The sequence below is a fragment of the Corapipo altera genome, unplaced genomic scaffold, assembly GCF_003945725.1.
Source record: "Corapipo altera isolate COAL_440 unplaced genomic scaffold, ASM394572v1 112, whole genome shotgun sequence".
In the NCBI taxonomy this organism is placed as follows: domain Eukaryota; kingdom Metazoa; phylum Chordata; class Aves; order Passeriformes; family Pipridae; genus Corapipo; species Corapipo altera.
The window spans coordinates 8477721-8490384 of record NW_020884899.1 but is presented as its reverse complement, the minus strand read 5'-3'; the positions used below and the strand labels follow the sequence as shown (position 1 = coordinate 8490384).

General features: G+C 42.9%; 1 protein-coding gene across 3 annotated transcripts in view; it reads left to right on the top strand.

Annotated features, from left to right (window-relative positions):
- Window positions 1-12664, top strand: part of CC2D1B (coiled-coil and C2 domain containing 1B) — a 28547-nt gene that overhangs the window by 5068 nt on the left and 10815 nt on the right. For 2 of the 3 annotated variants that reach the window (XM_027648953.1, XM_027648954.1), the window contains 11 exons: window positions 929-1044; window positions 1814-1933; window positions 2774-2911; window positions 4886-5144; window positions 5613-5737; window positions 5879-5954; window positions 7081-7191; window positions 7524-7654; window positions 7924-7996; window positions 9785-9897; window positions 10658-10844. In XM_027648953.1, coding sequence (XP_027504754.1) covers window positions 929-1044; window positions 1814-1933; window positions 2774-2911; window positions 4886-5144; window positions 5613-5737; window positions 5879-5954; window positions 7081-7191; window positions 7524-7654; window positions 7924-7996; window positions 9785-9897; window positions 10658-10844 — 1449 coding nt within the window. Of the gene's footprint in view, window positions 1-928; window positions 1045-1813; window positions 1934-2773; window positions 2912-4885; window positions 5145-5612; window positions 5738-5878; window positions 5955-7080; window positions 7192-7523; window positions 7655-7923; window positions 7997-9784; window positions 9898-10657; window positions 10845-12664 lie in introns of those variants that run through there. The other variant, XM_027648955.1, reaches the window with a different exon arrangement.

The window sequence follows — 12664 nt, the reverse complement described above, 5'->3', positions numbered from 1 at the left end:
GAGATCCCTGCTCCCCATGACTGAGAAATGCTGGCTGGGCAGCCAGTTGTGTGTTTGAAATTGTGGCCTCAACTTGTGCACTGGATTAGAGCTGAACAAACCTTCTGAGGAGGCTTGATTGGATTTTTGCCTCTAATGGGGTTTTCTGTAGAGCCAGTTCCTTTGGATGTGACCTGGTGTCTGAGTTGCTTATATATTTGACTCTTAGCAAAACTCTGCAACATGTTTGATATAAGCACTGAAGCACTGATAGGGTAAATTAGATTATTTGAACAGAAACAGCTTTGTACCTGGGTTAATTTTCAGCTGATACAGCAAATGCAGGGAGTGAGTGGGATCTGTTTAAATTGACTGTAAAGCTCTATCATGAAGATGTATATTTTGTGCCACTGGTGAGTCACTTCCCTATGCAGACATATGACTGTATCAGAGGCATTTCCATGGACAGCTGGGATTTGTGTGCAAACAACTTCACCTTTGAGAGTGTGTGGGGGAAGTTGATAGTTTAGGAAGATGTGGTTGGCATAGCATGAAGCAGAGATGAGAACTCAGCAAGGAGAAGTTAAGTAGAGTTTTCAGGATGAAGAGCAGAAGCAAACTTGCAAAATGAAGGAGCCAAGACAGATTTGGAAAAGGCAAAATCTCATGGGCATGAGGCAGCAGGGCAGAAAATATGCAAGTGTCTTACTGCCTTCCTTGATTGTTACTCTCAGAAACCCTACTATTGCTTTTCCTGGATGCTCACTTCCCCAGTCTGACCTTTAGCCATGAATATACTGCATTTACCTATGAACTTGTCTGATAAAGGGGACACAAGAGGGGAACTCCCTGCTCTCTTTAGCTGGTAACAACTCCTTTAGGATTTATATCCAGTGAATGCATGAACTGTTACTTATGGTTTATGGCTCCTTGTGCTTTCCTTTTACAGCTCCTCTGCCCATGGATCATATTGAAAAAATGGCTGCAGAGTGTATGAAGGACCTGAATGAAGATGAGGAGGAAGATGCAGATGATGAAGACTTGGAGAAAGATACAGACCTGTTGGTATGCATAACTGTTAGCAATAAGTTTTAGTATGTATTTTTTGTATTTTTTTTTTTAAACAGAACTGCATTTTGCAAAAATGTTTGTTAACTTTGTGGTGAGAAGCTAAAATACTGCAAAAGCATTATGTTAGATACAAGTCTTTGCAGGATTCAACCCCCTGCACACCAGAGCAAGAGAGTTTCCTAACTAACATTCTTATGTATGAGGGTCTTAGAGAAGTGGGAGAACAGCAGGAATCCCACTCTGTGACAGCTGGTGAAATACAGCCAGGGAGATTCTCCTTAAAGTTATTGCTGTCACAATTTTGCTGCTGCTTCAAGTAGTACTTGGCCTGAGAGATTGTCTCCCAAGAAATTCTTGGTAATTTCAGTGAGTAATCTAATTGGCAGGATTTGAGGAAAGATGTTAAAGAGTGGTTTGGACTGCCATTGTTTGTAGATGCTTTTTGGGAATTTCAGATTTAGGTTTGCATGATCTCTGTAAAAGCACTTCTCTGAACTTCTCCAGCTTCAGATCTCCAGCCACAAATTTGTGTGATGATCTTGAGCTGCAGTGTGGCTTTTCAGTGGCATCTGGAAGCAGTTTCATTTAAAAATAAAAAATAAAATTAAATTTAAAAAAGGCTGGAATATAAGATCTTTAGACTCTTCGCTTGGGTTCAAGATCCAGCCAAAGATTTTGGAACTTGAGATTTTTTATTTTTGTCTTTTGAGAACATAGAAAATTTTGAGGAAAAGCCTTTTGTTGGCATTTACTTTTACTTTAGGCAGAATTGCAAGAAGTTCTGGGGGAGGAAGGTGAAACAGGAAGCTGTGAGGATGAACTGATAGCAACAGAGCCATCCCCAACTGAACCAGAGGATGAACAACCTGAGCTGCAGTCACAGGTAGGAATGAGCTTCGTGTTCCTCACAGTTTTGCTGAATCACTGTTGTCATGCTGGTATGAGGATCACAAACAGGGATCTTAGACAGGTCTCCTGTCTTCCAAGGAAGGGAAAATTGCACTGTTGCTGTCTTCTCTGTGGAAACCAATGCTGTCAGTCCTCATGCAGTCAAATCCTTTATTGAATTACTGCATGTTTCTGTTGTGTGCTACAGATTCCAATGCCCCTGTACATTAGGCCCATTAGTAAATGAGACTGAGAGAGTTTCTGTAGAGATAATGGCAATAATTACATCAGTAGCCATCTGTAGGGTCTCTGTAGCTGTGGAGAGTTTGTGAGTAGCTACCCATAACTTTGCTTAGCCTGCTTTTGTCACTGAACTAATTCCAGGCTGGAGGAGGAGGAAAAAGAGCTCTTGTTTTAGAAGCAGGTTGAAGCCCAGAAGGGAGCAAACTAGCATATTTTAAAAATAAGAAAGGAAAAAACCCCAGATTTTGTGCCAAAATACCCCTTCACACCCTCTGTTGTGTGTGTTTGAGAGACTTTACTGTTCTCTTCACCTACTCACTGACCACATGGCTCCAATTACCCTGTGACTGTGAGTTTTCCAGATGTCTCCACCCATTCTTCTCTATGATGCCTTTGAGGGAAAGCCCAGAGGTGGATCCAGGGTCCATTAGTGCTGCACAAACGCTCCTCTGTTTTAGGGCTGTTCCTTCCTTGCGCGCCCAGTTCTCGGGAACTGGTGTAGAACAGGAGTATTTGTATTTCAGTGCTGTGGGAAAACTTGTGTAGCTGGATGAAATAAGTTTTCTTGACTTGTTTTATTGTTTTTTCTGAGACCTCCTCACTTCCTGCTGTTACCAGTGAGCTACAGCAGACCCTGGAGAGGAGAATTGCTGACTACAGGACAGCGATTTCCAACGCCAGGGAGTTGGGTGAGGGGGCCAAAATCCGCCGCTACGAGAGAGGCCTGAAGGTGAGTTGGCTTCACCAGGTGTATGAGTGAGGGGGAGGCAAAGGCAGTTCTCTGAAATGTAGCTTTTCCAGGTGCATGAATCTGTGGTCTTTTCTGGGGTGGGAATTTGTTGAAAGGGGAGAGAGATTTTCATATGCTGCCTTGTGTTACTTTAAAAGCATTTGTTGTTTCTTACTACCAGCCTGATACAGCAAATACACAGATAAGGTGTAACTTCAGCTGCCTTTTGTGCATCAGCTTTGTTGCTGTTGAGTGTGGGTAGTGGTACATGCTGGTACATTGTGGTACATGCTGGATTTAAACCCACCAGTCGGGATCTGGATTGGTCCTGTGGTGACTGTTCAGTGTTACCTTAAAGCAAAATTCAGCTTTCATAGGACATACACGTTCCAGTTCATCCCTGTTACCTTCCCTTGGGTACTAACCTTCTGCTCAGTTCTGTGAGACAAAGGGAAGGGGTGCCTTTCCCTGAGTGTCTTGACTGTGCTTGAAAATGAATAGAATGGGATTTCTCATTCAGACAATTAAAAGCTGCAGCACAGAGCAGTTCCCCAGCCTTGCCTGGTTTCAGGCAGGTGGCGTGCTTGCAGTGAGTTGTGGTGCTTGATGTTTACTGCTGTGCAGGGCCTGGATTTCCCTGTTTGCTTTCATCTGCTCCCCTGCATCACCTCAGGCAGCAGCTCTGTCTTGTTGAGCAAAGCTTTGTGGCTCAGAGCTGTGCTCTGAGAGAAGGATGTCATGGCTCACTAGATACCAGGTGTCTTGTGGTACAAGGGGAACAACTCAGGCTAAACCCAGGGGAGGAAATGCCCAAGAAAAATGTCCCTGTGTATCCCCTGCCTGCCAACTCTGAAAGGAATGTGCACGAAACCACCTGACCTTTCAGAGAGCAAGAGGAATGGGCAAGGCAGCTATTTTGTCCAGTAATGAAGCTTAGTGTGCTGTTTGCCCCTTCCTTTATTTTTCAGGGAAGGGGAGTTTCCCTGTGCCTAAGCATTGTAACCAAGCATAATAGACTAGATCTCACTTCACAGGTCACAGTTCCTTAATTAACACAATGATATGCCATCAAATGGTGTAGAGTTCACTCTTATGCGTAGTTCTTGGAACCATGAACTTTAAGCTTAATGTTTAATTCCATTTCCAGTCAATCTGTCATCCCCCACGTGTGTGGGTTGCTGTACTGGTCTGAACCCCAATCTCACAGTCAGTTTAAAGTATCTCTGCCAGTTACTTAATAGGTCAAACAGTGTCATGGCTGACCAAAAATAGCAGTGATTCTGGCACTGATGGGATTTCGTCGTCGTTGTCTTTCTGTGCTTCTGTTTCAGTTTCTGTGGACATGCAAGAAGTAAAACTTTTGTTTTGGATTCAAGTTCATGGTGATCTTTTGTCTGAACCTTAAATTAAATTTAAAAAATAAAAATACTGTGGAAGTTAATATTGGGGGGGGAAAAGGGTTTTCGGAAAAGGAGCAGCAGTTAACCCCAGTTACAGATGGGGAGATCTTCTTACCCTGGGTCACCAACCAAAGCTCCATTTCCTTTGTTAGTATTTAATAGATTTTTTCCTTGCATTAAATGGATTTCCTTCCCTAAATCCACATAGGCAGTGACCTTTCAGAGCAGTGTGTTTCATTTTGTTTTAAAGACATAAAATCCTTCTGCAGTTGGTATGAACAGCTTCTTTGATGACTTCCTCTGATAAACTTGATTGGGTCACGTCCAATAGTTCTGGGTTTTGAAGTAGTTGAATTTATGTAGTTTGGGTAGCAAGTCCTTTGCATTGTGTGGCTCTGGACACCTTTCCCTGGTGCTGAAGTTGACCTTGCAGAAAAACAGGGGGCTGAAGGGCAGCAATCTGTAGTGTGTAACAGATCCCATCACATATAAGGGAATGAATTTTTGTTTTAGTGATTTTATGCTAGTATTGTGTTTGATAGAAGTACCTATTGTTGTTCCATCTCTGTCACAGACGCTGGAAACCATGCTGGCTGCAGTGAAGAAAGGCAAAAAAATCAATGAGGAAGAAATGCCACCTCCTGTTGCAACAGGAAAGAGTTCTTACATATCTCAAGCCACAGGAGTGGAACCAGAGAATTCAGGAGATTCCCCAGAGGATAAAGCTGAGTGTGCTGCAGATGATGAGCAGCAGAGCTCTCCTGAGGCAGTGGAGCAGCTGGAATCAGAGTCTCTACAAGGTCGTGCTGCCACTACTCCTGCTGTGGAAACAGGTACTGTGACCTGAGAGGAGAAGCAGTTGCAACACTTTTAATGCTACCTCTCCCCTAACGTTTGTGTTGTGTAGCAAAGCACTGCTTGTGTTGGAGCTTCCCTGCTGAATGTCTCAGAACTCTCCATGGAGTGCTGAATTTCTGGCAGTGGAATCAGTTGTTATTGCAGAGCTCTTATATGCATGGTATCAGTACCCTTAACTTTTCCTGTGCTACAGTTTCTCCTTCAATATTTGACATGTGGAATTCCAACCTTTGAATAGTTTTGAGATATTGACTGAAAGACCTTTTTTTTTTTTTTTTTTTAAATTGGAAAAGTGGAGCTGTTAGGTCTGGTAGGACCTCTGACTGGAGGGAGAAGACTATCTGTAAAATGGCTGATTCAGGTGTGGGTTGACATAGATGGGCACAGCAAGGGGTGCACATCTGGGGTGCTCTGTGTGTCTCAGCATTGTTCCATCCTCACAGATCTCCAGCGCAGCAGCACACGAGCAATGCTGCTCATGAGGCAGAAGGAGTACAAATTAGCAGCTCTAAAAGCCAAGCAGCAAGGGGACCTGGAGAGAGCAAAGGAATACATGAGAGCAGGCAAGGTATGCACCCAGAAAATCCTTAATGCTGAACATCCTCTCTGCTGTACCCACAGGCATTACGTGGCAGACACTCATTGTGGCAGCTGGCAAGTCTTGGACATACTCAAATAAATCTTATGTTTTGTTTCTTTTCTGCATTAGAAATTTAATGTGGTCTTGGAAGCTTTGGACAGTGGACAGCCAATAGACCTCCAGAATATGCCCCCATCTCCTCAGGGTAAGGCTTGTCTTAAGGAAACCTTTTCAGAAGTCTCTGTGCTGTAATGGAATGATTCTGCTTTTGATTGCACAAGTATAAAAAGAACTGAAGATCATTTAGGTCTGAGGCTTTCTGCATATCCACATTCTAATCAAGGCCAATGATGGAAAATGAGGTATGATTACTTATATTGAAGTTACTCTGTGAATTACAGGTTCAAGTAAGTGTTGATGTCTGATATTCCTGGTTTTGTAGCTTTAGATCATAGCCATTATTTGAAGTGGAAAGGAAAGAAGGATAATGGCACATTCTTAAAGTTTTCTGTAATATTTGATAGTGTTATGTGTTTAGACAGAAGTTCATACATCCAAACTGAGAAATTAATGAAGAGATTGCAGTGCAGTAAAGTCTAATTTTTTTTTAGAAAGTTACCAATATTAAAGATACCTTACTCCTACTAAGAGAGAGTTTGGGTTTTTTTAAATAGATACCATATCCTCAACAGTTAATACTTGGTCTGTGCAGTCCAGTGTTTAAACAATTTCCTTTAGTAGATTGTTTTATTCTAACAAACTAAATGACAGATTATTTCAGTAAATCATGAGATTCATGACACAAGTTATAAACTGATCATTAAATGGCATTACAGAGAAACTTCACCAAGCACATAATCTTGCAAGACTTTTGCAGCAAATAATATTTTATTTTCTGAAATCCCTACTGTTATACAACGCCAGAAACTGGAGTTTCTGAATTGGTGGTATTAGTTTCTTCCCTTTTCCAGCGCATCTTTTGTTACTAGGATATTTTAGTCAATTAGCAGTCTTGTTCACTCTTTCCATCTGCCAAGATAAGAAGTTATATTCTGGGGAGAGAATTCTTAGAATACTTGAACTGGTTTTACTTTTTTTTCCTCTTCAGGCAGCTCTAACCTAAATTAAATCAGCATTGGAGATTTTCTGTTATAAAGCATTTGCTCTGAATAGTGGGAACCTTAGACTTAACTAGCCATGGAGATACTGTTTTGAAGCCAAAAAGCTTTCAGGAAGTTGATGTGATCAAATTGATGGTTTTCTGAGTATCATGTGTTGACTTACTCTACATGGAACACACTGTGAAACTTCCTGCTTTCCTTGCTTTGCAGATCTTGAAAGTTTAGGAAACGTACAAGATGCATCCAAGCAAAAGGTACCGCCTCGAGTGGGAAGTTCCCAGGATCTTGCAACAGCTGAACCTCAGTCCAAAGAAGCTTCAGGTAGGACTTTTGGATTTTTGTAGCAAGTCATGGAAATAATACAGGTGGGAAGGCACTTTAAGGTCTGCCCTGTCCCACTGAGCTGCGGCAGGATTGAGTAAACCTGCCTAATGTTCCTGAGTGTTGTTTGCTGCTGATCCCATCTCTACTTTTATTCTGTATCAGTAATGGAAGTAAAGGTTAATAAACTTCCTTTAGAACAAAAGTGGTCATAATAAAACTTCCCAGTGATGGTTTTGTCGCTGCAGAAAGTGAAGAAGGGGAGTAAAAAGGCAGCTTGTACTTTTTGAAATCTTCATGATATAACATTTCATTGTCTGTCTCATTCCAAGATTCCCTGCAGCAGCCAAAAACGGTGCTGGAGGCGCTGCAGCAGAGGCTGGACAAGTACAAATCAGCAGCAGCACAGGCCAGAGCGAGCGGGGATGAGCGGAAGGGCAGGATGCACGACAGGATTGCCAAGGTAAAGCCAGAGTTGTGGCTGTTTGTGTCCAGCAAAGCCAGTTGAACTAGTTCTCTTGCTGAAGACTTTTTCAAGGCTGAAATAATTTGTGTATTGTCCTTCTGTTTGAAAAGAGGTCCAGTAGGGAAGCTGGAAAGCATTTGGAGAAAGACAGAGAGACAATGCACATATTGTAGCAAAATACTGAGTCTTCTGCAGTGTTTGTGCTGGTTAAATACAAATGCTTGCTAATTTATAGTCAGCTCCACTGTATGTCTTCCTGATTGCAGCAATACCAGGATGCCATAAGAGCCCATAAGGCAGGGAGAAAAGTGAATTTTTCTGAGCTACCTGTTCCTCCTGGTAAGTGTGAACATAAAATGCCCTAATACCTAAACTTTTGCATACCTTCTGGGCTCAGAAGGGGTTTGCAGATATTGCCTCCTCATCCTGTGGGACAGCTCCTCCTTTTTCTCAGTTAGTAGGATGGCCTTGCTGTTTGATAGTATTGTGAAACTGCTTACTGATGTGCTCCCAAACACTGACACTGGTGAATATTCCTGCCTATTGACTGTTTGTTTGATAGCAGGTAAAAGTAGTCTACAGAGACGAAACAAATCATGCCCATGGTCTCACTGAGGCAGGAACTTCTGGAGACACTGTGTCCTGTTTATCTTCTTTAGAACACAAGAGTGCTGTGTCTGTAAAAGTTTGGGCAAGCTCAGCTGTGAATGCTCTGCCTCTGATTTGCATGATACCATTTATTCCCTAGGAAGCATCTTTGCTTTTATGTTGTGCCCAATGTGTTCTTCTACAAGATACACTTGGCCCTGCAAAGCCACGCCTGGGTTTTTTAAGTTAGAACAGACACGGACCTTGTGGCATTTCTGTCACTGTCAGATGTTGCAGTGGCAGCACTGCAGTGGTGGGAAAGTGGGCAGTGCCAGCTCTGTTGGGTCATGGACTGCTTGGAAGGTTCCCTGCTTAGAGCTGGCCATGAAAGGGCATTTAGCATGTCTTATTCTGGAACATAATCCCTTTTTTGGTAAACACCAGTTTCTGTAAGAGTGAGGTACTCCATACTCCATATTTACACCTCTGGAAACACAGAGAACTCCTCCATTTCCTTACATAGGAGCTGCATGTTTTCAGCCATAGGATTTACACTGAGACAACCCTCAGGCAGCCACTGAACCAGAAGTCAATTGTCCTGGGCTGGCAGTGCCTTTCATTGCATCTGGGTGGTGACAAGTACCAGCCCTGACCTCCTTGGAGACAGAAATGCTGCTGAGTAATGGATTGAATGTCACAGGGGGCAGCAGCACAGGGTTCTGTGTTCTGCCTGCCTGAATACCTCAGACTTGTGCTGTCCCCAGAGCAGCCATCTCCAGGTTTAGAAGCATTTTAGTCATTATTTCTTAACACTTCTCATGAGACTGGCAGCAAGAATATCCACTACACATTAAATGAGAGAAATTTTAAGACATTTTATTGTAGGGACTTTGAGTGTCTCTCGTTTGAATCTGACACTAAACTGGTTATGTGTAAGTGGGAGTTTATCTTCTTCCCATCCTTAAAAGAATAATAAAACAATGAAAATGATTATTCTTCATACACTTTGCATTTAACTACCTTGATTCTGTTTTACTTTGCAACCTCTGCATTGCAGTAGCTTTTCAAGAGAGACTGTGTTACCCATCTGTCAGCACTGGATTGATTGTTACTGAGGGGGTAGCACTAATTTTCTGCTGGACTCTCTACCTGCTAAGGTGAGGCAGCAGTGAGAGGGGGAAGAAATGAGACTAAATTCTTTGCTGGTTCTGGGGACATCTTTACTACTGAAGTCTTGAGGTTGTGAGGTTCCTTGGCTGGCTGCCAGTTGCTAAGCTTGGAAAACTGCTCTGTTATTGCATCATTTTACTCTTATCCCTTTAAGCCTGGGTTTCTCTGAGAGATCTGATCTTAAGCCCACCACTCAGACTTTGTCTAGCAAGGCTTTGTGGCCTTGACCTCAGTCTGGTTACATTGAATTCCAAAATATATTAGATAATAGGTATTTGGATAGAAATAGTTTTACAGAAAACAAGAAATATGAAAGACATAGTGTAGGTCATATGCAACTCTCTACTTCTGTATTCCTTTCCTACGCAGGGTTTCCTCCTCTTCCTGGTGTTGCAGCAACAGATGGTGGCAGCACAATAGCTGCTGTTCTGGAAAGTGCCAGCAGACTGGCAAACATGGAGGAGAATGATGAAGAGGAGGAGGTCAGTATTTCCTAGTAGGATATGTAAAAGTTGAAATGCTGTCTCTTGTGGCAGCAGACACGAGGCTGTTTGATTTCCAGAGAAGGGTACTGAGATGAAATACATTTCCCAAAAGTCTGAAGAGTACAGGATCTCAGTAGTAATTGCAGTTTGCATTGTATTGTAGGGGACACAGAGAGGTGAGATGTTGTTACAGTCAGTACCCTCAGAGTCTGAGTCCAGGGTTTGGCTCTTCCATAACTGTCTTGTATGTGGGTTTTATTTTCAAAGCAAACACTTCAGATCCCCTCTACCCCTTTACATTGTTCTAAAGTACTTAAATCTGTACTTTTATCCTGCATCCCAGTAGCTTCCCATATTTGTTCTTCCCCAGGATGTTCAACACTTGCTGCTTTTTGTCAGGCTGCACCAGCCTTTAGACTTCGGTTTGATTTCTTTCTCTCTCTAGATTTGGTTGACAATTGTTTGTGCTTTCACCTGAAGTAGCTTTTAATGGAGAGAATTCCTCGATGATTTTTTTTCTGCATGCATCACCACCTTGTTCAACATTCTTTTTATTCTCTCCGTGGTGGAGTTTTGATGCTTGCTTAGGTCAGCTACCTCCAGAAGTTAAAATTTGCTTCTGGAATGCTATGCTCCCCTCAAAGGGATACCAGAAGGCTGATACAGTGATAACCACGCTTGTTGATGCTTGGGGTGCTGTCTTCAGCTCTGGAATAGATTTTATGTGTTTAATGTGAAATTCTCCTTGTTTTGTAAGAGTGAACCTCTGCCCCAGGCCCCAGTGGCCAAGAAGCCTGCCCAGCTGCCTGGGAAGCCCACTCAGGTTGTGAAGCCCATTCCAGTGTCTGCTGCAGCTGAGGAGAGCTCCCCTGAGCACCTGAAACGAGCTGCATCACCCTCCACCCTGGACAAGGCAGAGTCCCTGGATCATCTCCCTCCAGCTGGTAAGGTGAAGGGATCACCATTCCCAGTGATCCACATGCAGGTTGTTTGCTGTAGTTTAGTTTAATACCTTGGTAAAGACTTTTTCATTATAGTTTAGGTATGAGCCTGTGAGTTTGTGGCGTAGATTTCCTCTGACAGGAGCCCCAGTATGTACATCTGCTGGAGGGCAGATCCAGACCAACCATGCAGCTTTATTTCACAGAGATAGCATGTGTAATTATATGGGTGATTGAGTTTTTAATTAATTTTGATGTAACAAGTGTATCGATTCATAATGTTTAACTTGCTCACAGTAGAACTCTGCATATACTCTCATTAAAGGACTACCAGTGTGAGTTATTCATTGATCCAGTGGAGCTCCCTGCATCACACACTGCTTTCTGCCTGCTGCTTCATCCAGGAATCTCACACTGGCAGTGCTTCATCAATCACTGGTCTGCCTGTTGTTGAGGTCACTGAGCAGTTGTCTGCACAAGATTAATTGTACAGATAGTAAGGGACAGCCACCACCTCATGGTGGGATTTGGGCACACACAGGCACTGCTCAGGCTCTCACTGATGCCTTGACTGTAATCCCATCCTCCTGTTCTTCCCTGGCTGATTCCCTCAGGATGAAGCAGAGCTGCCTAGTTGGCTGATGCAGGTTCTTCTGCAGAGTGCAAAGGCTTTTTTATACAGCGCCCCTGTGATTATCTCATAAATCTTCTCTCTAGAAAACTCCATTTCTTGTTTTATAAAGACCACTAAAGTAGTGGTTGTCCATTTTGACTTTGAAAATCTATGAATCCTCAGGAGTTTCCTGGGTTTTGCAATTTTAGCTGACATATTAATCTCCTTAGTGAATTGCCTTGGACTTATGCAGTGAAGGAATTGATAATACCTGGTCTCTGGTTTTACAGTAATCGATCCTGGGTATTTCAAGTATTCTAAAATAAGACCAGTACGTGCAACAAGAACCTGGACAGAGCCATACCAACATGATTTTCCCAACAAAATATCAGTACATTGCTGTTGAAAAGTGTATTTCACTAGGCAAAGTGCATTCGTGTTACCTTTATCCCCTCAGAATTACAAAGCTGATAAATCCGCTGTAAAAATCCTGTATTTTTCTTCCTGAAAAATGCAGAGTGTGGGCAGGTGTGGGAGTGGAATGGAGCAGTTGCACCTAAGACCTATGCCAGGAAAGTCCAGGAGCTGGGATTGAGTGTATTAGTGGCTTAGCTAGGTCCATGTTCCACAGATTTTCTTTGAAAATACCTGTGCTCTGACTGAGCCTCACAGAACACATGGGGGGTGTTTATTTGCTGAGACAGGCACCTCTTGCAGGGGTTGTTCAGCTTGTGTAACCATGGGTAGAGTGCAGTGGTGAATACATCATGGGTATCTTTGGGAACAGCTGTAATCAGCTCCTGCTGCTCCATTTCCCATGAGGAAGAGGCAGGATGCACCAACCTGATACAATATAAAGCAGCCTCACTTGTGTAGTTGTCCTTAGTGTTTTGGGAAGGAAATAGGAGACTTAAGAATTAATGAGAAACTAAGAGAGCAAGGAATTACAAATAAGCAGAGGTGGTATGTCTGAATGTGCCTGCACACTGGCTCATCTGAGGTTTTTTTCTGACATGTCAGGGGAGAGGGAAGGAATGAGTCCAGAGGATACTCATAATATTTGCTGGTTTTTAGAAGTTACCATGGCAAGCTGAGAGTTTGAATTCAACTGCTGCTTTGGACCAATCAGCTGTGCTGGGATCTGTCTCCTGCCTGCACATTGGGGGCTGTAGTTACACTTGTGACACTTGTGAAGTCATATGAGGTTTTT